The sequence below is a fragment of the Chenopodium album genome, chromosome 9 (genome assembly GCF_948465745.1).
Source record: "Chenopodium album chromosome 9, dcCheAlbu1.1, whole genome shotgun sequence".
Taxonomy (NCBI): Eukaryota; Viridiplantae; Streptophyta; class Magnoliopsida; order Caryophyllales; family Amaranthaceae; genus Chenopodium; species Chenopodium album.
The window spans coordinates 6,962,507-6,985,459 of record NC_137842.1 but is presented as its reverse complement, the minus strand read 5'-3'; the positions used below and the strand labels follow the sequence as shown (position 1 = coordinate 6,985,459).

Here is a 22,953-nt window from a genome sequence, read left to right as displayed (position 1 = left end):
AATTAATAGGCCCTCCTCTAGATAATTGGGCCACCTTTAAAATTATTGGGCCTAATTTAATTTAATCCATAAGTTCCTCATAATTCATCGGAATTAGACTTATAATATATCATTGGAAAACTCTTTTCGAGCCCAATCCAACTACATTATTATTGGACCCTTATTATGGACCAAGCTAAATTAGACTGGCTATTTTTCATAAATAAAGGTAAAAAAAAAAGAAATATTTTTGAAAACAGAAAGAGAAATATTTTAATAAAAAACATCCTCGTCACTAGACTTTTCACACTTTCACTTCGTTCGATAATCAAATGACGTGAAAGGTATTCATCACTGGGTTTGGTTTTGGGGAGACACATTTGGGTGTCTACAATGGTTTATGTACAACTACTGCTAAATTTCTGAAAATATAAAATATATGAAGGTTTTATTTTGTTGCAAAATTCATTTGCATTTCATCATTATCTTAAGTCTGCATAATTGATGTATACAATATCTGGTTGCTGAAATAAATTGGACAACACCTCAAAATTGTAAGTTAAGTAATTGGATAACACATAAATTGGTTTCAAATGTTTGGAATGTAGCAAAAAATTACAACTAATTGCTTAAATATGTAGCTATTTTCAGCTGAATGTAGCAAAAAAAATTGACTAGTTGCTGAAATATGTTAGGCAAAATAGTCGGTCAACATAATTACTGCTGGTGTGACAAAAATCTAAGTGCACTTGCTCTGGTCTTCCTCTAAACAGGTTGTGATGATGATGTTGTTTTCTTCCCCCTGCTTTTTGCCAATGCTCTAGCTTTTGCAGTTGGTCCTTTCTTGCATGTACCAGCATTGTGACCATAACAATTACAATTGCTTGCTTCTCTTGCCTTTCCTCTCATCATCCTCATCCCTTCTCCTTTCCCTCTACAAGGTCTATCCACTCCCCTTTTCATGGATGGAGGTGAAATAGTAGGCATGTCAGATGTTGGCCATTGCTCATTGTCAGGGATGGCTTTGATTCCATTTGCATAAGTTTGTTTGTACCTTCCACAAGTGTACAATTCATGGACAAAAATTCCTAGGGTCTAGTCTAGCATGTAGAATGGCTCTCATTCCATGTCTGCAAGGTATTCCATATATTTGCCACACACCACACAGACATCACTTTTCATTAAGACTTACAGTGAGGATGAACTTACCATCTTAGATCTCATATCCATCATCACTAGGGTATGCCTTACATGCCCTAGATTATTGTGTCATTTCTTGCAGCCTCTTCAATATATTAGAACATATGTCATTATCATTCCAATTTGCAGCCTTTTGTTTCTTACTGCACAATCTCACCATTATTGTTCTCCTAATACCTAAAGCAACACAATTGCAGTATATATAAGTCAGTAATGAAGCATTTACAAGTGAATATGTGATGAATGTTTGCAAAGTTACCTTCTAACAAAGTCAGAACAGGTCTTGCTCTATCAACTCCAAGAGTTGCATTAAAGCTTTCAACAAAATTACTGTTGTTACCATTATACTTGATTGCCTCATTAAACTAGTGTTTAGTCCATGTAGACTGTTCCCTAACTTTTGAAAGCCATATTAATGCAGCAGGGTTGACTTTTTGAAGTTTCTCCATGGCTTTTCTGAAAGTGAAATCAGTATATGCATCACAAGCCCTCCAAAATAAACTGAAAATCAGTGGCCTAGGAAAGACCTTATTCCAATTTTTCACCGAGTGCATGCAGCAGTACCTCCTTCCAGCTTTGGGCCTCTTAGAGCTGCATAAATACCCTATAAAATAGGGCAAAGCAAAGTATTAGGTTCAAAGCAAAGCAAATACATAAAAAAAATCATTAAGAGAAGGGAATTATACCTTATGTCTGTTAGAAATAATGCACCATTGATCACCTCTTCCACTATCCTTCAACAGATTTTTAAGTGCCACACAAAAAATTTCTAGTTGTCTGTGTCCTCTACAGACACTATGGCCCATGCAAAGGGGAATAGTTCATTGTTTGCATCAATTGCCACTGCTGACAAAATAACTCCCCCATAATTTCCCTTCAAGTGTGCCCCATCCACACCTATAAAACTTCTACAACCATTAACTAGCCCATCAATGCAGCCTAGCTTTAAATGAGATAAATATGCTGACAAATTGCAGTGGCCTGTCAACATGATCAATTGGAGTCCATGAACAAAAAGCAGCTGATCCTGGATTTGTTGCTCTAACCATCTCATAGTAGGCTGGTAGGTGATTGTATGATGTGTCATGACCACCATTTATCTCTCTTAGATCCATCCCTCTCATCCTATATAACGAACTTGCTAATATCTATACACAATACCTTTGCCACAATAACTGATTCAGTGACTTTACTGGAATATCATTATAATTTATTTGCTCTTATGACCTCCATTAGTACCCTAGCTGCCTAAACCAAAACATGTGTGTTCCATACTTTTTATGCTCTTAATAGTCCAAGTTACCCTATGTGGAAGCTTATAAGCATGCAACCTCCACTCACAAACATCAGAAGAACACCTCACAGTCCATCTAAAGTTACTTGCTTTATCCACAACATAGAAAACCCAATTTGGATACAATAGTCTCTCACAACATCCCTTAAAGTTGCTTGTCTGTAAAAATCTACCAAGGTTTGATGACTATTTTTTTTTTCAAATTCTTCATCAGTGTACATCTCCCCATTATTATACAACTTAGAAAAATAGTCCTCAACCTCATTTTCATTCTCTCAAATTAGGCCTTCCCAAGGATCAAACTCATCATGTACAACACCATCATCTTCATAATCCATTTCATCAATCTCATCATCATTTCCATCAGTTATCACATCATCATAAAAAACATCATTATCACCTATATCAACATTCTCCTCTACATCATCTTCAGTGACTACATTCAAGGTATCATTTTCTCCAATACTAATAGTACCCTAGTTTGAAGGATCAGTTTGTGAATCAGAGCTAGACCAAACCACAAGACCCTTTCTCCTTGCTGTAGTCCTAGGAACTCTCCTATGGCTGCATGTGTATAATAAGACCTTAAAGACCCCCTTTTATCCTCTTAATTCTCTCTTATAATCACATGCGCTTCTAACATAGGTAGGACCATGACATTTTGGTTGTCAAGTCTCATTGTACGGGTTGGCTCATCCTGGGTTTGAACCCTCTTTCTAGGGATTCTTCTCAATATTTGGACAGGCTAAACTACTGGTTGCTCAACTATCATAGGTTGCTTTCCCTTTTATATTTTTCTTCCTGAACTCTCTGCCTTAAACTCTTCAATTTTCTTTTTGTACAAAGCTACTAAATATGTGTCATACAAATCCCTTTATCCCTCTCCTCTTCCCCTACCTCTCCCTCTCCCTCGTTCCCTACCTTTCCCCCTACCACTCCCTCTACCTCCCTCCTCATCAATCTCTTCCATATCCTTGAGAATATCAGCAAATGTGACTTCATTATGTGCATTGTATGGGTCATCATCCTCATTCACCGGTTCATCAACTTGAATGTGGCTTTCTCTTCTTCTAGGTGCGATTTTCTTAGGCCTATATGTCTGTTCAACAACTACAGGTTGCTTGACACTTCCCCCCTGCCCTATCAAACTTCTTCTAGAAACAACAACATTAGTGTCACCAACTGTGTGCACCATATCTCCCACATTCTGGTTCCCCTCAGTAGCTATCCTAGAGTCTCTCAATGTTTAATCAGTCTTTAATAACCGAGTAGGTTGTACTGCATTATTCAAAACCACATGCTTCATTTTGTAAACATATTGAAAAGAAGGATGTTCAGGTTGGGGTTTACCACTTTCGATCTGTAGCCTTATCCCAACACTCAATTACTAAGTCAACTAAGTTCACTTTATCAATGTCCTTAACAACCAAATCAACCCCAAACCTCCTATAACCTTAATAGCACAACATCACTCAATTTTGTGTTATTCCCAAAAAAAAAAACATCAAAAGCAATTTTAGAAGCATTTCACATTATCAGCAACATCAACAACCACAATCATAAATAAACCAAGAAAAATCGAAACACCTAGAGTAAGAAAAAAACAATTAGCGCTTGCATAATAGGGTACATAATTCGCATAAATCAAAAAGGAAAATCAAGATTAACGCTCAATAACTACACTTGAACTTATTAAAGTTTCAAAATTGCATAAAAATTGAGTCTTTTGCCAAGCCGCCACACCCACAACACCGATTTTGCAAGCGATTCCTCCATCAACAACGACTCACAAAATTTTTCTTCTGCCTTACAGAGTTCTCTCTTTCAATTTATCACAAATTTAATGCCTTCAATCGTCAAATTTTAGGGATGAATTAAACCCTTCTGCTTTTTTTGTGACTCGGTGTTTGAGGATAGGACTGGTTATGGTGATCAGAGGGAAGAACATGCAAGGTATTAAAGAGGGAAAGGAGGGAATTAAATATTGTTGGTTGAATTTTAAAAAGGGTACTTATGTCTTTTACATCTGATTGTTAACCATAGTTAAGCATATTAACCAAATTAACATCACTAATGTTATAAGTAGGATTAATTTTATAAGTGAGGTCATTTATTAAATAAAAAAAGGGAGGTCGACATTTCAGTGTTACAGAAGTTGGGGGTCGCCAATGAGAATTTCCCATTCACTTTTTGAATGATACATTATTAGTGAGGGAAATACAAATTCATAGGAAATGTGTTTAACGGTGGTTGTTTGGTTAACATTTAAAAGTAAAAACGTGGGAAGTGGAAATTCCTAAGGAATTTGGAATTCCTATAAAACATTAGAATTAGCTTCTCATACCCAACCTTAAGGCTTGTTCTCCTTAGCTAAATTCGGTTTAGTTTAGTTTAGTTCACTTTATCTTTATGTCTAATGATATTGCTAATGATAATTTAAGCCAAATTTCATAGTTTTTAGCATATATTACAACAACGATAATAATAATAATAATAATAATAATAATAATAATAATAATAATAATAATAATAATAATAATAATAATAATAATAATAATAATAATAATAATATTATTATTATTATTATTATTATTATTATTATTATTATTATTATTCATAAATATTTTAATATGTATTTTTGTACATACACTTATAAATATAATAATAAATTAATAATCAAAGATCATTAATCCGTAGTTAAAAATTACTAATCAATAGTCAAATAGTAAAGTTCAGTTTAATTAGTTCAACTCTAATAAGTTCAATTCAGATCAGTTCAGTTCAGTTCGGTTTAGCTCTAATAAGTTTAGTTCAGTTCAGTGTATATATATATATATATATATATATATATATATATATATATATATATATATATATATATATATATATATATATTCATGGGAAATCTAATTTCCTATATGTCAACCAGACACAATTTAGTATTTCCTAGGCAATAAAATTTTCTTGTATTGTAACTTCCTATAGGCATTTGATTCCCATATGCAACCAAACTAGGCCTTACATAATCAGTTCTTTGGATGATATAATCAATTTTCAAATGATATAATCACATTTCAAATGATATTATACACCGGGTCTATTCTAGAATTTCTAAAACAAAAAATTGAAAACCTTTCTCTCAACTACGAATTCGTCAATTACATCTTTCTATTGAATGATTAATTGGAATGATAAAATCAACTCCGTACTGCACATTAAATTTCTTCAATTCAAAATTTATCATTGTTTATCTCTTTATATAAAGGATTTTTTAGATTTTAACACCTGATAAAAATGGAAAAATTGATATTAACACCTCAAAAAAAAAATTTATTTTAACACCTCTTAAAAAAAATTTAAATTAGAAGTTACCACCAAAATCATAGTTCATTTGACGGAACTGTTACTGGGTCCCACTCTAACGGATAGTTTTTTGAATTCCCTCTATATATGCACGATTCTCCCCAATTATCCCCTATTTTAACCTAATCTTTGTTTGAAACAGATCGATTTGCTTCAAAATAACAAAAAATTACTGGAGTAATTGGTTGTATTTTAGTTCATGGAAGACATTGAAGCTACTGAAACAGGTATTTGGGTTTATACGAATGCAACGAATTATGTTGAATCAAATTAGGTAAATTTAGGTTGGTTGTCTGTTAATTATGTAATAAATTCATTAGGTTTATTAATTAGAATTGTTTTGTACTCGAATTGATACTTAGATTGTGTTATGTATGCATGTAATTGCCCAATTACAAAACTAGGGTTTATCAGAAATTGAAATTTGGGGCTTTTTGTATAGTTAATTAAAATTTAAAATTGTTGTTGACAATGTTAATTCGTTGATGATTAAATGTGTATATGTAATTGTTGTTCTAAAATTGATGCAGATTATGGTGTTTGTTAGCTCTTCCCCTTCTAATGAAAAAAAATGCAACTGTGGTGTGCCAATGGGCAAGCTAACTAGCTGGACAAGGGAGAATCCAGGGAGGAAGTTCAGAGCTTGTAAGTTTTATGATCCAATCACAGAAACAAGGGGTTGCGAATCTTTCGAGTGGGTTGATCAACCTGACGGGAAAGATAGGCAAACAGGGGTTATTAACAACCTCTTATTGGATAAGAAGCTGCTAAAGGGTGAAGTCAATGAATTGAAAAGGGAAGTTGACGAAATCAGTGGTCAAAGGAGGTGCCTACTAAATGAAGTTGATAATTTGAAGATTAGATGCAAGGCCTTAAAAGGTGACAGGAACAGAATGAACAAGGAGTGCAGTGCAGGGAAGGCAACTTCAATGAACTGTTTTGGTTGGTTGGGCATTACCATTTGTATTAGTTTGTCAATGTTTGTTGTTTTCATAATGGGTAGGGGTGGTTAACTTGTATTAGTATCAATTAAGTTATGGAACATAAATTTAAATATTTTGTATTGGCTTGAGTTGTTATGAGAATGGTATCAATGATATATATATTTATGTCAACCTTTTCATGCATTGACTGAGTTGTTGATTTTTAAAATGCTTTAACATTGCTAAAGGAATTGAAGATTGTAAAAGATGTGAAACTCTTGCACTTTTTTCATTGGCAACATAAGTAAGCACTTCATAAGTAGTTTGACAAAAGAAGCTTACTTTACACTACCTTAAAGCAATGCAAATCATACATACAACTTTTAAAATGTCATATGGTAATCAAACCCATAGCAAATCTACCAAATCATACATAAAACTAACAGATTGTTCACTGATAAACACTGTTCACTAATTATACACATGAATTCACTGGGTGAGGTTCATCTTGAAGGTCTGCATCTTGCCCCTTGTCACAACACCTGTTTGCTGAGCTGGTTGTGCTCCAGGCTGACTTGAGGGGGTTCTTGCCTTGGTTGGAGGCTCTTTCTTTGGGTTTGGCTGACTTGAGCTAGGTTGACTGGAGCTAGCCCTCTTCTTTGTTTTTGATTGACTGGAGGTTGGTTGGGTTGAGGTAGGTTGTCTTCCAACTCCTGCCTCTGTTGCATCCTATCAGACATGTTGTGTCAAAATGGAACAGTTAATGACATGTATTATAGGATTGAAAATGTACCAAAAAAAAGAGTAAGCAAGTTGAGGTTGAATTGGGTTACCTTTTTTTACAGCCCTGAGCTCTTTCTTTTTTCTCTCCTCTACCATCCAAGGTGTATTCAAGGGGGGTCTGCCTGCTGCCTTTATCAGCTCTGTTGCTGGTGCTGGAGGTAGTTTGCAGGTCTTGGCATAATGCCCAAAACCCCCATAATGTCTGCATTGCTTCTTCCTCTTTGTTGAGCTACTTGTAGTTGAACATTCCCCTGGCTCAAGCTTCCTTTTCTTGCTTTTTAGTCTGCCTGGCTGCACTTTAAATGCAGGGGGTTATGGTTCTCTCATTTTGACTTTCTCCCAGTGTTTGGGACCTGGCATTGGGTGGACAACTGGTTCATAAGCAACTCTGTATGTTTTCATTGTGTAGTATGGGTCAACATAAGCCTCTATGTCACCCCTCATATCCAGCATGCATGCATAAGCATGAACACAGGGTATCCCAGTGAGTTCCCAATGGTAACATGTGCATGTTTCTTTCTCCAAGTCAACCAACACTTGGTCATCCTTAAGCTGCACTTCATAAGTGTTGTCCCTTGATGGCTGCACCACACACCCCCTAGCCACAAAATCTATCCTATGCAGAACATGCCTGACATATGGCACTAAGTTACTATTTATATTTTTGGCATCCTCCCACTTTTCATTATTCCTGTTCATTATATACCTCCTCATCCATTCCATTTGGGTGAGGATTGGTTTATCTCTTGCAGGCCTGATTACTGCATTGAAAGTCTCACACATGTTGTTCAACAACATGTTGGACTTGGCAGTAGGTGGAAAAGCATGGCTACACCAATGCTTGGGAGGAATACCCACTAAGTACTCATATGAAGCTTCATCAAGAAATTTGATAGACTCCATGGCTATCTCATACTCAAACTGACAAATACATACATATACAATCAGAAAAACACTCAAACTGACAAATACATACATATACAATCAGACAAATACTTAAACTGCCAACTACATACATATTAAACCACACAGAACAACTACTCAAGTCACTAAACATATATGTAACACATGCATTCTTAAACACAACACTAAACATGTAAAACTAAACATGTAAAACTAAACATGTACTGTCATTACACAATCTAACATGTACTGCAAATGTAAAACTTAGCACATCACAGGGAACAAGTTCACTTACAAAAGTGTTAGACCTAGCAGCACTCCAGAAAAGCTCCTTAAATGTTGCTCCAGTGAATTTGAGCTTAAAGTTGGCCCAAATATGCCTAACACAAAACCTTTGGTCTACTTTGGGAATAACATCAGCCATTGCTTCAATCAATCCCTAAAAAAGGCAAACATCAATGAACCATATTAGAAGAAACTCAAACACTTACACATGAATAACAGTTTTGGAAGAAAAAAGTAAGGTAGTAATACCTTTTGCCTATCAGACATGATGGTTAGCCCAGCTCCTTGGTCATGTGTGAACATAGCCATTAGAGACTCTAAGAACCAACCCCAAGTCTCCTTGTTTTCCACCTCCACTGTGGCCCAGGCTAGGGGGAACAAATTTTTGTTCCCATCTTTAGCCACTGCCACCAAAATCTGCCCATGGTAGGCACCTTTGAGGTGACAACCATCCACCCCAATAAGTGGCCTACAACCTCTTTCAAAACCATCTCTCAGAGGTCTTAAACACATGAACATTCTAAGAAACAAGGGTGGTTCTGGCCTATCAATACCATCAACAACAATATTACACCCAGAACCAGGGTTGTACTTCATCACAGCTTTCCCATAATCCCACACCTTTGCATACTGCTCCCTAGCAGAACCAAATATAATTAACTTTGCCCTACACCTTGCTACCCATGCCTTAAAATAAGTCACTTCAATACCCAAATCATTCAGAATCCTGGCCCTAATCTCCTTAATTCTCCAGCTAGGGTTACTCCTAAACTCCTCCAAATACCTCTCTACTATATACTCAGCAGTAAGCATCCTGTTCTTCCTCACTCTTAAACAAGTGTCTTTCATTCTAAGGTTTTTTATTTGCCAAGTTTGCTGCTTAACAAGTTTTGAAGCAAGACCTTGAATTGACACTTCACTCCCCCCATACATGTACAAGCAGGCATTCTACAAGTGTAAGTGTTGAACTCACAATCACACCTATACCTACATTGTATTGTAATCCTAGTACTGTCATTATGCAAAAAGTAGAACTCATACCTGTTCTGAACTGCATGAAGTCTAAGTGCCCTCCTTAGCACTTGAGCATTGCTGAACTTTAGATTTACTTTCAACTGAATAGGGTTCTGAAAGTCAACATCAGCATTGAACCATGGAGCAGTGTCCTCTTCTTCATCAGAACCACACAAACTCCTTGACTCATCTGAATCTCCTTCATTCTCTGGATTCAGATGCAGATCTCCAACATCCAGGTCTTCCCTAAGCTCTGACCTCTTATCTTTCACAGGAACAACTTCTTCTATTTCACTTCCCAGCCCTTTCTTCAAGCTTTTGTTCACCTTGTCCAAAATATCCTGTGACCCTTCAATATACCATTCCTCATCCCCTTCATCATATTCTTCCTCACCAGGTTCCCAGTCCAAGTCCTCATCACTTAAATCTTCACTTGAGTACTCAGAGTCAACATCCTCAAGCTCATCAAACTTCAGAGCTTTTGCCTTTGCTGACCCTTTCCCTTTCAACCTACCCTTCTCAGTTACCACTTCAGCTACTTTCTCTTTTCCTCTCTCTGCCTTACTAAACCTAGGGCTCCTTCTCACACTGACAGTAGTATCAGTGGTGCCCTTCTTGCCCTTTTTTTTTGCCTTTGGTGGATTGGGTTGGGCCTCACTTGTGGGCTTAGTAGTAGTTGGAACTATTACAAATACTTCTACATACCCTTCACCATTTATTGTCTCCAAAAGACCCTTAATATCTTCACTATTAACTAGCTCCCTTTTCCCAGTGTTAAAAGTTTTCCCCTTCTCCCTATACCAACAGTTGTAATGCATAGGAACAGGGATATCCCCTTGAACAAACCCATGAATAGCAGTTGTCCTAATCAAATGCACATCCATCTTAGACACTTCAACTTTCCTTTTCCAATAACACCACCCACCACACCAAACAAGAAGCTGCTTATCTTTGCTTACTCTTTTTGGAACAAATGCACCTCCAACTCTAAGACAAATGTCAACCATGCTATCATTGTCCCCCATTATCTACCCACCAGTCAAAAAGGATAACAAATATTAAAACCCATTCAATAATTGAACATTATATGATTACATGCGCAATGACACTAAGAGAATAAACAAATCTACCCTAATTATCTAACTTGCAGTGCAAAGGCAACAACTCCAACATTTTTGCATAAACAATTCAAACTCAATGCAAGTACTCCATGAATTAATTAAGAATAAACCACTGTAAATAACCTCTAATCTCAATTAAATAATTCAATTACCCTAATTCGCAAAGTCAATTACATAATTTACCTAATTCGCATAGTCAATTGAATTGTCAAGGGTTTCATGCTCTTCTACCAAAAGTAACCCTAATTCAGCATATAATTGCAATTTTGACATCAACCAAGCACCACAATCAAAGATGATAAAAAAAAAATACCTTCTTTGGAATCTTTCGACTGTCTTTGTCAGATCTCCAGCAACGTTTGCCCATTTTTGCTTGATGAAGATGACGAACACCTGCTGAGTTGTTCTTTTGCAATGTTGGCACCTAGCTTTGGTCCTCAACCACACAAAATTAGGTTTAAATGTTTGCCCTTTGAATATTTGTTTGATTAGATGAAGATTCAGAGAGAATTGAATGAAGAAGTTGGGTGAGTATTCAATGAAGGAAGAATATTCGTATTTTGTTAGGTGAAAATTGGAGGTAAAACCAAATGCTAGGGCCCACAGACTTTTGCCGTCACGGAATCCGTTATCTGGTGGTAACTTCTAATTTAAATTTTTTTAAGAGGTGTTAAAATAAATTTTTTTTGGAGGTGTTAATATCAATTTTTCCGTTTTTATCAGGTGTTAAAATCTAAAAAATCCTTATATAAAATCATTTTCTCGTTTTTATACGAAAAATTGAAATTATATTCACCTAAGCTAAAATATTTTATTAATAAATATTAAATCAATCCTCAAATCAAAGAATATAAATAACAAACCAGTTCCGTAAATCGAGGAGGGAATCATTTTGAGTTTTTTTTTTTTTTTTTTTTTTTTTGCTCGTGTATTTTAGATTTGTATACAATGTTCTTTTCGTGTCATTTATAAGCATAAAATTTTGTATTTTGTTCTGATTTTTGTTTGTGGATTAATGTTTGATATACATTTATCAATCAAAGCTCTAGTCCCAAAAGTGGGTCGGCTATATTAATAAAAAATGAGTATTCCGTATAATCATCCACAAAAATCTTCCTCCTATATATATTTTGTTTGTTAAAATAAAAAAAAATATAGTTTGATAATTTTTGTTTACAACCTTAAAAGTTTGTAAGCAGATATTTACCAAAAATATATATATATATATATATATATATATAAATATATATATATATATATATATATAATAATGAAGGATGTTTAAGGAGTTGCCACTTGTCACTATGTCAAGTGTGTCTTTTAGTATATGTACTTTATGAATGTCAAAAGTAATCGTTTATCTCAATCAAATGTGAAACATTTTTTTAAATGTGTACTTACTAAAATATTAATTTATTCAATTACGCATTATAAAAAAAATGATTAAGTTTTTACATTTCGTTAGAATTAAACATGTTACTATAATTGTTAAACATATATAATATTATTTAAATATAAAATTTGTGTAGAGTCATTTGAAATAATTACTAAGTGATATTTTTAAATTAGTTAGCTTAAATATTAAATCATTTTTATTGTTATATTCTTGGCAAATACATAAAAATATTGTTGAATATTTCAAATAATATTTTTCTGTGAATATATATAAAAAAAAATGAACAAATAGATAGGAGTATATTAATAAAATAGGGAGTTTGAAGGGAGAAATAATTATATATAATTACATATGACAATTACAAAAATTGTAAAATAAGGTATTTAGATTATTTTTTTTTTCAAATTATATTTCTTACTTTTTGAAGGTCGAAAACAAAATAATAATTTGAATTTTAAGTTGTTTTTTAATACCTAAGGTCGTTACCCATTAGCCTTGAACATCTATCGAAAACATTTGGTGTCGAAGAGGAGGAATTCAATGGCCACCTATATCGTGAGGAAATATGTAAGCTTGAACAGAATACATTTGGTTTAACAATATTATAAAACTTTATGAGTGAACTACCTCTAGTAACCATATAAACAATATCACAACTTGCTTGGACCATATTAACAATTTATGATTAACCTTTTTTTTTTTTGCTTAAAAAAAAAAAAAAAAAAAAAAAAAACCTTGCTTGGATCATAAATTGTTGTGAAACAATTAGCCATATTCCAATCTTCTCCGAATGCACATTGGCCTAATATCGCTTTCCAGACATTGCATTATGCAATTAAATCATTTTCCATAATGTATATAATGTTATAACCCATGATTTTTATTTATTTATTTTTTTGACAGGAAGATCAAGCCATAATATTATTCAAAGCTAGGAGAGTGTAGCAAAACAACATTACAAGCATAGAGTGGTACTTTTTCTAACCACACTCTTATCTCGCTCTAGCTAATATATGAGCAGCACAATAATGTTACACCTAGATTATGAAATAAATTAAAACTAGTGTGGTACCCGGGCATTGCCTCAGATGTTACTTTGAGTATTTTTTCAAAAGTATTTAAATTTTTTAATAATAATAATAATAATTTGAAATATAATGTTTAATATCGAGTAGAATATAAAGAATACTATAAGTCTTTTTTGTTAGGATGTTATTTTTTATTCTACACTGAAATACAATGGATGAAAAGATCAAATTGTTGCTAGTTAAGATGGCAATATGTGTGGTTCAAACCGAATTACATACAACATGCAAATAACAGACCAATTTAGACTATGTATAGCTAAAATAAGTATCGTAATACTTAATTCAGATCAGATCAGCAACATTAAGTTCAAATGAGATCAGATTAGAAAAATAAGTGATATGAATTTTAATGGATATAATCTTCAATCGCAGTTGAAAGGTTTAATTTTAATGGATATAGCCTTCAATCGCAGTTGAAAGGTTTGGAATCTTGTGTCTCGGTCGAAACGCTAAGCAACACGAACTTTAAACCTAAACTAGGCCATGAATACACAAGCACAAGCTTACGTAAAACTTTATAAATTTCAAATCAATCAATCATACTTTTCGTTAAACACCATCACGTATTTATAAGCTAAATAATTAGCCTAAAAATCGTGTAAAACAAATTCTAATCTAACTAGGAAACTAACACTAACTTGTAAAGATAATATTTTGCAAATATGATCTTTAAAGTTAAGCTTATCTTCTACTAACTGAATTAAACTAACAAAAATATCTTAATAAATTCGGTCACCTAATAATAAAATAAAAAATAACAATAAAAATTATTATAATAACAATATTGATGCCTTGGAACAACATCAATAAGTTTAAATCATATCACATCATAAAAAATAAGTTTTGTCCATAAATTTTTGTCTCCCCAAAACCAAACCCAGTGATGAGTACCTTTCCATCGAATCATAATCGAATGAAGTGAAAGTGTGGAAAGTCTAGTGTTGCGGCTAGTTTTATTTCTTTTCTTTCTCTCTGTTTTTGAAAACCTATTTTGAGAAAACAACCAATCCAGTTTGGTTTGGTCCATGATAAGGGTCCAATAATGATGTAGTTGGGTCGGATTCGAAAAGAGCTTTCCAACGATATATTATAAGCCCAATTCCGATGAATAATGAGGAAGTTATGACCAAATTACTAAATTGGGCCCGGTTTGATCCTTATATGCGGCCCAATGATCTAGAGGAGGGCCTATTTTGATTTATAATTCCTAATGCGATTAGGATTGATTATTGTCTTCTAGAAGGTTCTTTTGAATCCTAATTTGATTAGCATTGATAAAATTGACTTTTAAGAGTTTTATCTAGAATAAAAGAAGTGTTTTTAGGGAAATTACAGTTTTACCCTCTCGTACGTTTAAATTTTATCAAAATAAGAAAACGCGTGGAAAACTAGTTGCAGCGCCATACGACACGTCTGTCGCCTGGAGACAGACCTGGCGTCTGGCGACAAGCGCGTGTTTGGTGACAACGTCGTGTTTTATTCTTTTCGAAACTCTAATTCGTTTTTTTATCATGTCCAGCTGATTTTCTCTATAAATAGCCTCCTAAAATTCTGTTTTCAATCAACTACTACCAACAATCATCAATTTCCATCAATTCTCTCTCTCATCAAGAAACTCTTGATTCTCTCTCTCTTTTCTAAACTAGTTTTTCTCAAATACAAAATTCCGCATTCACAAGATCTAGACACACCTAACCAAGTTCGAAGTTGTCTTCGCCCTAGACGTGAAAGGTTTTAATTTCTGAGGGTTTGGTCTCAAATCTCTCTTTCAATTATTTAATTTAATTGTTTGCTTTATATTTTCCTTGAAGTTACTAACGCGTGTATTTTGTTATTATAAAGAGATACGAGGCATCCAAGTAAGTGCTTTAATTGATTTATTGTTACTATGATATAGAAATCATGTCTAGGTTGTTATTATGATTCTTAGTATCATATTTGGATGCTTGATGTTTTGAATGACAACAATGATTCCTAGTATCATGTTTAGGAAAAAGGTTATAATATTAAATATGCTTATTATGATTCCTGCGATGTTTCTTATTGTCTTTCTTAATATTCATGTTAGTATCATGTTAGGGCAAAATATTTGATCTTTGATGTTTAGTGACATGCTATGGTTTGTTATTAATCTTGTTAGTATCATGCCTAGGATCTTGCTATTATTATGATTATTTTCATGATTTTAATTGTTATTATTATTATTATTATTATTATTATTATTATTATTATTATTATTATTATTATTATTATTATTATTATTATGTTGCTTGATGATATTTATTGTTATTGCTTGATCACACCTTTTATGCATGTTTAAAGGGAATTGATACTTGTAATCACGCTTAATAAGATAATTAATAATCTTGTTTAGGGTTAATTTGATTATAATTCAAGTGATCGCCAATAATAGTTTTATTTGTGCATTAATATTCAACCAACATAGATAAACAGGTTTAGGGTAAACCTATTGTTTGCATGTTAGTCAGAAAGTGACATGGATACGATCATAATAAAGTCGGCCTATTATTAGGGCAGGTTCAATTTCTTTTAGGTTGGATTTGTACCTTCATCCCCGAACTTCCAGTCATGGTTCCAAACCTATTGGAGTTAACGATCTCCTGGATCGTTAAGGGGTGTAACCTTCACCATGTGAACGGTTTACAAGTTCCTAAAACTTTTTGGCGACTCTTTTGCTCTAGTTTCTTTCCCTTTAGACGCCACCATGCTTAAGTGTATGATCACAGTGGGGTTCAAGTTTGGGGTAATGCTTGAAATATTCCCTACAGGTCACCTAATAATAAAATAAAAAATAACAATAAAAATAATTATAATAACAATGTTGATGCCTTGGAACTGCATCAATAAGTTTAAATCATATCACAACATAAAAAATAAGTTTTGATCATAAATTTTTGTGCGAGTTTTGAATCAGTAAATATCTTTTATTCCGTAATGAAAAAATTATAAAGATTGAAAAATCCACATTCATTGAAATCTAATAAGACCCCATTTAATGTATTTTATCTCTATGGATTAGCGCATATGTAATGTCAAAGTTTAACCAAACTAGAACGTAAAATTTAGGGGTGAGCATAGACCAGATAACCGATTTGAAATTAGATTTCGGATCGGATATCCGTATTCGAAAATATTGAATTTTAATATCTGTATCCGATCTGAAATGATTTGGATATTAAAAAAATTTCTGATCGGGTAATTCGGATATCCAATACCCGTTCTGTTAATAACATATATATTTTAATAATCAAACTCATTATCATAAACTACAATTATTCATATATTTAATTTGAATCTAATAAACCCACAAATACCAAAATATAACAACCTAGAAATTTCAGAATATATGACAATAAAAATTAACACATACTATATGAAATACTAATTAAGAAAGAGAAAAAAGACCCAAATGACAAAAACCAAAGATTAATTTGGTATAAAATCAGAATCTAATATCTAAAAACCCAGAATATTTATTTTAACACTTTCCTACCTTATAAATCCCTACCTTATAAAAAGTATGAAACTGTTCTTATGAATAGTGCGCGGACTATTATACCCCTCAAAATGTTTGTTTACCTTCTTACCCACATGTGTAATTTTGTAATTTCATAAGACTCATCAATAAATTAGAAATTAAATGGAGAATGGAATAATAAAGTTTAAAATTTTCTATATTTAATTGGTGGGGGGGGGGGTTTATGGTTTAATTATATGACAACATTAGTCACTGGACAACGAAAGGTTGTTGCTTTATGTGGGTGTTTTTTTTTTCAAAAGTATGAAATTGTTCTTATGAATAGTGCACGGACTATTATACCCCTCAAAATTTTTGTTTACCTTCTTAACCACATGTGTAATTTTGTAATTTCATAAGACTCATCAATAAATTAGAAATTAAATGGAGAATAGAATAATAAAGTTTAAAATTTTCTATATTTAATTGGTGGAGGGAGGGGTTTATGGTTTAATTATATGACAACATTAGTCACTGGACAACAAAAGGTTGTTGCTTTATGTGGGTGTTTTTTTTTCTTTATATTGTGAAGGTCAAAATTAATGACTTACACATAATTGTGTTTAAAGGACATTAAGACTAATGAAATAAATATATGATTGTGCCAAAGTAGATAAACTAGGAAGAAAGGAAACCAAATTGACTACGGTAAAAAGGGGAAGAATGCAAGAAGAGATTCAAGGGAATTATGGGGATGTATAGAGCTTATTTTACCGCAAAACCAAATTGTTAGAAGCATTATTTTGTCGGTCATTTTCTGATTAAATTATCTGTTAATTATATATTGAGCATTGTGAAATCACGTGTATCTGAATACTATTATATATTAATGCCACTACTATGTAATGTGACGCACCCTATACTGCTATATGTTGTACATTGTTGATTCCAATTAGGCCAATGAGCAGAAAAGATATATTGTATTAAGGGTTAGCACGTCCTTTTTTTTTTCTTTTTTTTTTTAATCACTACTTAAATAAGGGGTACAACCTGTTGTATTAGATTTCCATAATATCCTACAACATCAAAAGACAAGAGCCCTCAGCAGCGAACGATTAACTCCATGTGAAGTGTAAACACAAGTCAAGGAAGAATAAGGCTAAGGAATGGAGAGATATTTCTTTATCAATTCATTAAGTCCATGTCAAGTGCAAACACAAGCCAAGAAAAACTAAGCTGAAAGGGCTGACCATCCTGCGCGCAATGCACGCTTTGGCTGCCCTAGTATATACAAAACTTGTCATTTAAACAATAAGTAAATCTGAAAATAAAAAAATCAGAATAAAGCTGCGTTGTTGAGAATGAAAAAGAGCATCGCTTAGGAGATTCAGTTGCTGGAGCAACCGTGAGAGGGAGGGAAGACGCCGCTACCGGAAAGAGAGTGTGGCAGTGTGTTGGAAAAGCGTGTTGCGTGGGTCGAATCTAAGGAGAGATGGCAAGCTGGTGGTCAGTGAGTTGCAGAGATTGAAGGAGAGAAGGTAAGCTGGTGTTCGGTGGGTTGTAGAGAAAGAGGAGAAGAGGATGAAAGTGAAGATCAAGAGAAGGGAGAGGAGAAAGAGGACGAAAGAGAAGCGTGGGATTCAAGGGGTGTAGACACCCATTTGTGTCTCCCCAAAATCAAACCCAGTGATGAGTACCTTTCACGTCGAATCATAATTGAATGAAACGAAAGTGTGGAAGGTCTAGTGTTGCGGAAAGTTTTTATTTCTTTTCTTTTCTCTCTGTTTTTGAAAACTTTATTTTAAGAAAACAGCCAATCCAGTTTGGTTGGTCCATGATATGGGTCCGATAGTGGTGTAGTTGGATGGGGCTTGCAAAGACCTTTCCAACGATATATTATAAGCCCAATTCCGATGAATATTGAGGAAGTTATGGCCAATTTACCAAACTGGGCCCGGTTTGAGCTTTATATGCGGCCCAATGATCTAGGGGAGGGCCTAATATGATTTATCATTCCTAATGCAATTAGGAATGGTTTTAGTCTTCTAGATTCTTCTAGAAGGTTCTTTTCATTCCTAATTCAATTAGCATTGATAAGTTGACTTTGTTGACTTTTCAGAGTTTTAATCAAAATCAAATAGCATTTTCGAAGAAATTATATTATTTTATCCTCCTGTATGGTAAACTTATTGGATTTTCGAAAACGCGTTAAAATCAAGCTTGGCGTCCAACCCCAGGCCTTGGCGCCTGGCGCTAGCCATTGGCACCTGGCGCTAGTGCTGGTGCCTGGCGCTAGCTAGCCAGGGTTGGCGCCAGCTCTGTTTCCTGAGCGTCAGACTCTGTTTTGTTAATTTATCTTTTTTGGCTGATTTTGGCTATAAATATCGTATTAAAAACTCCGTTTTCATTCACCAATTCTCTTCATTCGCAAGTTATTCACCTACAATCAGTTTTCATTCGCAATCATTAATTCTCTAATTCTCTCTTAATCATTCACCAACTCTCATCAAGATTTCCTTGATTATTCTCTCTCTCTCTCTTTTCTAAACCTTGGTTTTTCTCATACAAAATTCCGCATTCGCAAGACTTAGAAACACCTAGCCATATTCGAAGTTGCCTTCGCCCTAGACGTGAAAGGTTTAATTTATGAGGGTTTGGTCCCAAATCTCTCTTTCAATTATTTAATTTAATTGTTTGATTATTATTTTCCTTGAAGTTACTAATGTGTGTATTTTGTTATTAGAAAGAGGTACGAGGCATCAAAGTAAGTACTTTTATTGATTTAATTGATATTATGATGTAGAAATCATGTTTATATTGTTATTATGATATTCCTAGTATCATGTTTAGGGAAAAGGTTATAATATCAAATATGCTTATTATGATTCCTGCGATGCTTCCTATGTTCTTCCTAATATTTATGATTGCTAGTATCATGTTAGGGCTAAAGATTTGATTTTTATTGCTTAGTGACATGCTAGGGTTTGTTATTAATCTTGTTAGTATCATGCCTAGGATCTTGCTATTTTTATTATGCTTTAATATTAACATGAATATGATTATGATTGTAATTGTTATACTGTTTATGAATATTATTATTTTGATGATTATTTTATTTATGATAATTATTTCAATTATTATTAATATGATGATTATTTTCTTTTATGATTATTATCATGATTATTTCAATTATAATTTATTTTTATGATGATGATATTTATTTATTATGTTATTGCTTGATCACGCCTTTTATGCATGCTTAAAGGGAATTTTGTACTTGTAATCACGCTTAATAAGATAATTAATAATCTTGTTTAGGGTTATTGTGATTATAATTCAAGTGATCACCAATAATAGTTTATTTGTGCATTAATATTCAACCAACATAGATTAAATAGGTTTAGGGTTAATCCTATTTATTGCATGTTAATTGGAAAGCGCACATGAATACGATCAGAATAAAGTAGAGGCCTATTATTAGGGCATGTTCAATCTCTTTTAGGTTGGATTTGTACCATCATCCCCGAACCCTTATTTGGTTCTAGACCTTATGGAGTTGACGATCTCTTGGATCGTTAAGGGGTGTAACCTTCACCTTGTGAACGATTTACAAGTTCCTTAAAAACTTGTTGGCGACTCTTTTGCTCTATCTTCTTCCCTTTTGGACGCCACCGTACTTTAGTGTATGATCACAGTGGGGTTCGAGCTAGTGGGATTAAGGCTTGAAATTATTCCCTACAGTTTTTGGCGACTCCACTGGGGAGGATTTCTATTTTAATTCCTGAATTTGTTTCGGCAATGATTTAGAATGAGTGGATGAGACTCGAAACGTTCTAAGTATTTCATGTGCGTAATTTTGATTAACATTATTGTCATATGCATAAAAAAGATCTCATTGGAAAGACCATCCGTAATGAGTTAAAAACATAGGATTTTACCTGTAGGAAATTTGAGGAATATCTTTCACAACTAGGACCGAAATAACACCGTGCGAAACTGGAAAATTTTATCGAGCACAGAAAGCTGCTGAGGCATGTGGGAAGTAGCGTCAGGGGCCAGAGCTTGGTGCCAGCATTTTAGTCGTAGCGCCAGACGCCAGTATTGGCGCCAGGCGCTACAGTTAAAAGCTGACGCCAGTCTCTGTTTGTTGGCGCCAATTTCCCCCAATACCGAGCCAGAAATATGCGTTCTAATTTCGACCAGTTTTTCGTATTGTTTGCTCGATCCTACTTCCTGATTGAATTTTTTCTCACTTTTCTGAAACCCATATGTGTTCTACATATGGACATAACCCTCTGGGAATTCATGCTCCATCTACCCGATTGAACGCTCCGTGCAACAAAGGGTACATCCGAGATGTTGAATTCACCAAACCATGGAAGCGAGTTTTTTCTAAAACTCGCGGTGTCCCATCCACTCGCGCCAACCCTTCACGGTCAGGCTTCCGCGCGGTGCATCCAGACAATTAACCATGGACCCTCTTTGACTAAACCATATCCCGAACTTTAGAGAACTAGAGCCATGGTTAGTTTGTGAACGCATTGCATCATATTGTGCCTACTTGACTAATTGTGCATTATTTGTTGTGCATATATATTCTATGTTTCTCTTGACCGTTTGTTGACTTGTGTTGAGATTAAATAAATTAATGACTTAAAGAACTTTGCCTAATTAATTAATTAATTAATTATTTAATTTGAGTCAATAAAGTCTAATTTTTTTAATCGGAATTGACCTAGTACGACTTTAGGCATACCCCAGTTGACTAATAACACCGAAAACAGTCCTAGACCGACGCTCCACTATTGGCGCCAAGGTCTGGGCTGTAGCGCCACACTATGGAGTGTAGCGCCTGACGACGGCTATGTTATCTGGCGCCAAGCTCCACAGTGTGACGCCAGTCCTGTCGCTTGGCCGACAGTTCGGATTATTTGTCGAGTCACCACCTAAGGTCTAATTAATCAGTTTTCTGTTTTAATTCGATTAATTTTGCTGTCAATAATGTTTAATTGAATCAATAATTGAGTCTTAGTCACATAGTCTAGCCACATGGTCATGACACGAGTCTTAACATGTCACATACACTCACTAATCTTAGCACACACTTTGAGTACACATCACCATGACCATGTCGTAGGTCCATGCATGAGTCGGTTTTTTCCGTCATTTGAGTTGGGGGGTATATTCTATCCCAAATTCTTCATATCCCTCCACCTCCATCATCTTTTTCTTTTTTTTTCACTTTCTATTCCAATTTTTTCTTCACTTCCTCCATCCATCGCATGTTGAATAAAGTTTGAGTCAAATAATTAACAATAAGTATCCCCAAATTCCTTTTCCACAATACTTGGTCGAGGAGAGAAGGGCGACTAATCAAGGACAACCTCTTTATTCAAGTCTCGCTTTTTGATAAACCGATTCGCCAAAGGAGGAAGGCTAAGAAGATAATGGCAACTCAAGAAGAAGTCAATGATCTTAAGAACCAATTGTCTATTGTGACTGAGACACTGAAACTTCTCGCACTTAGGGTCGATGACCCCGTGAAGCAACAACAGATGAACCTCATGCAAGAGAGTCTAAGTAAGCTATCTAGTGACTATAAATTTCAGGGCATGAGTTCACAAGGGGTCTCGCTGGACAAGGAACTTCTTCCACATAAGTTCAACGCCACTGACATCCCAAAATTCAAGGCAACAGATAACCCTTACTTCCATTTAAGAGCTTTCGAAACAAAAATGAACATTAAGGGTATCGATAAGAAGGTTTTTCCCTCTCTGTTCTCACTATCTCTTGAAACCGTTTGCCAACAATGGTTCTTCTCCCTTGACAAAGAGAAAACCTCTACCTGGGAATCGATAGTGAACGCTTTCGTTGATAGGTACAAGTGCAATATCCAAGTTGAAACCGACCATAGACAACTTGAGATGCTAAGACAAAAAGAGAATGAAGGCTTTACTTCTTTCTTTAATAAATGGAGGGAAACTTCCGCCAAGATGATTGAGGTCCCCACCGAAAAGGAGTCTGTGAGGATGTTTATCAAGAATCTCCAAGAGAAGTATTCGAAGCATTTAAAATATCAACACAATCTGAATACTTTCAAGGCCGTTTATGACATCGGAATTGAAA

The 22,953-nt window shown here is 34.3% G+C and overlaps 1 protein-coding gene across 1 annotated transcript; it reads right to left on the bottom strand.

The window, feature by feature from the left end:
• Positions 1-7,248: 7,248 nt before the first annotated feature.
• LOC145557389 (uncharacterized) lies at positions 7,249-9,579 on the bottom strand. The gene is made up of 6 exons (XM_081618571.1): positions 8,980-9,579; positions 8,741-8,884; positions 8,519-8,644; positions 7,915-8,463; positions 7,603-7,833; positions 7,249-7,488 (listed from the first exon to the last, which is right to left on the bottom strand). Exons 1-6 carry the CDS (start codon positions 9,577-9,579, stop codon positions 7,249-7,251), a joined length of 1,890 nt encoding a protein of 629 aa, XP_081474697.1.
• Between the last annotated feature and the right edge of the window lie 13,374 nt (positions 9,580-22,953).

Coding starts and splice junctions, on each gene's coding strand:
- LOC145557389 (XM_081618571.1), bottom strand. CDS start 9,579: ATGAAAGACACTTGTTTAAGAGTGAGGAAGAACAGGATGCTTACTGCT. Junction 8,645..8,740: donor CTGCTAGGTCTAACACTTTT/GTAAGTGAACTT, acceptor TTACATGTTTAG/TTTTACATGTTTAGTGTTGT. Junction 7,834..7,914: donor ACAGAGTTGCTTATGAACCA/GTTGTCCACCCA, acceptor TTTAAAGTGCAG/CCAGGCAGACTAAAAAGCAA.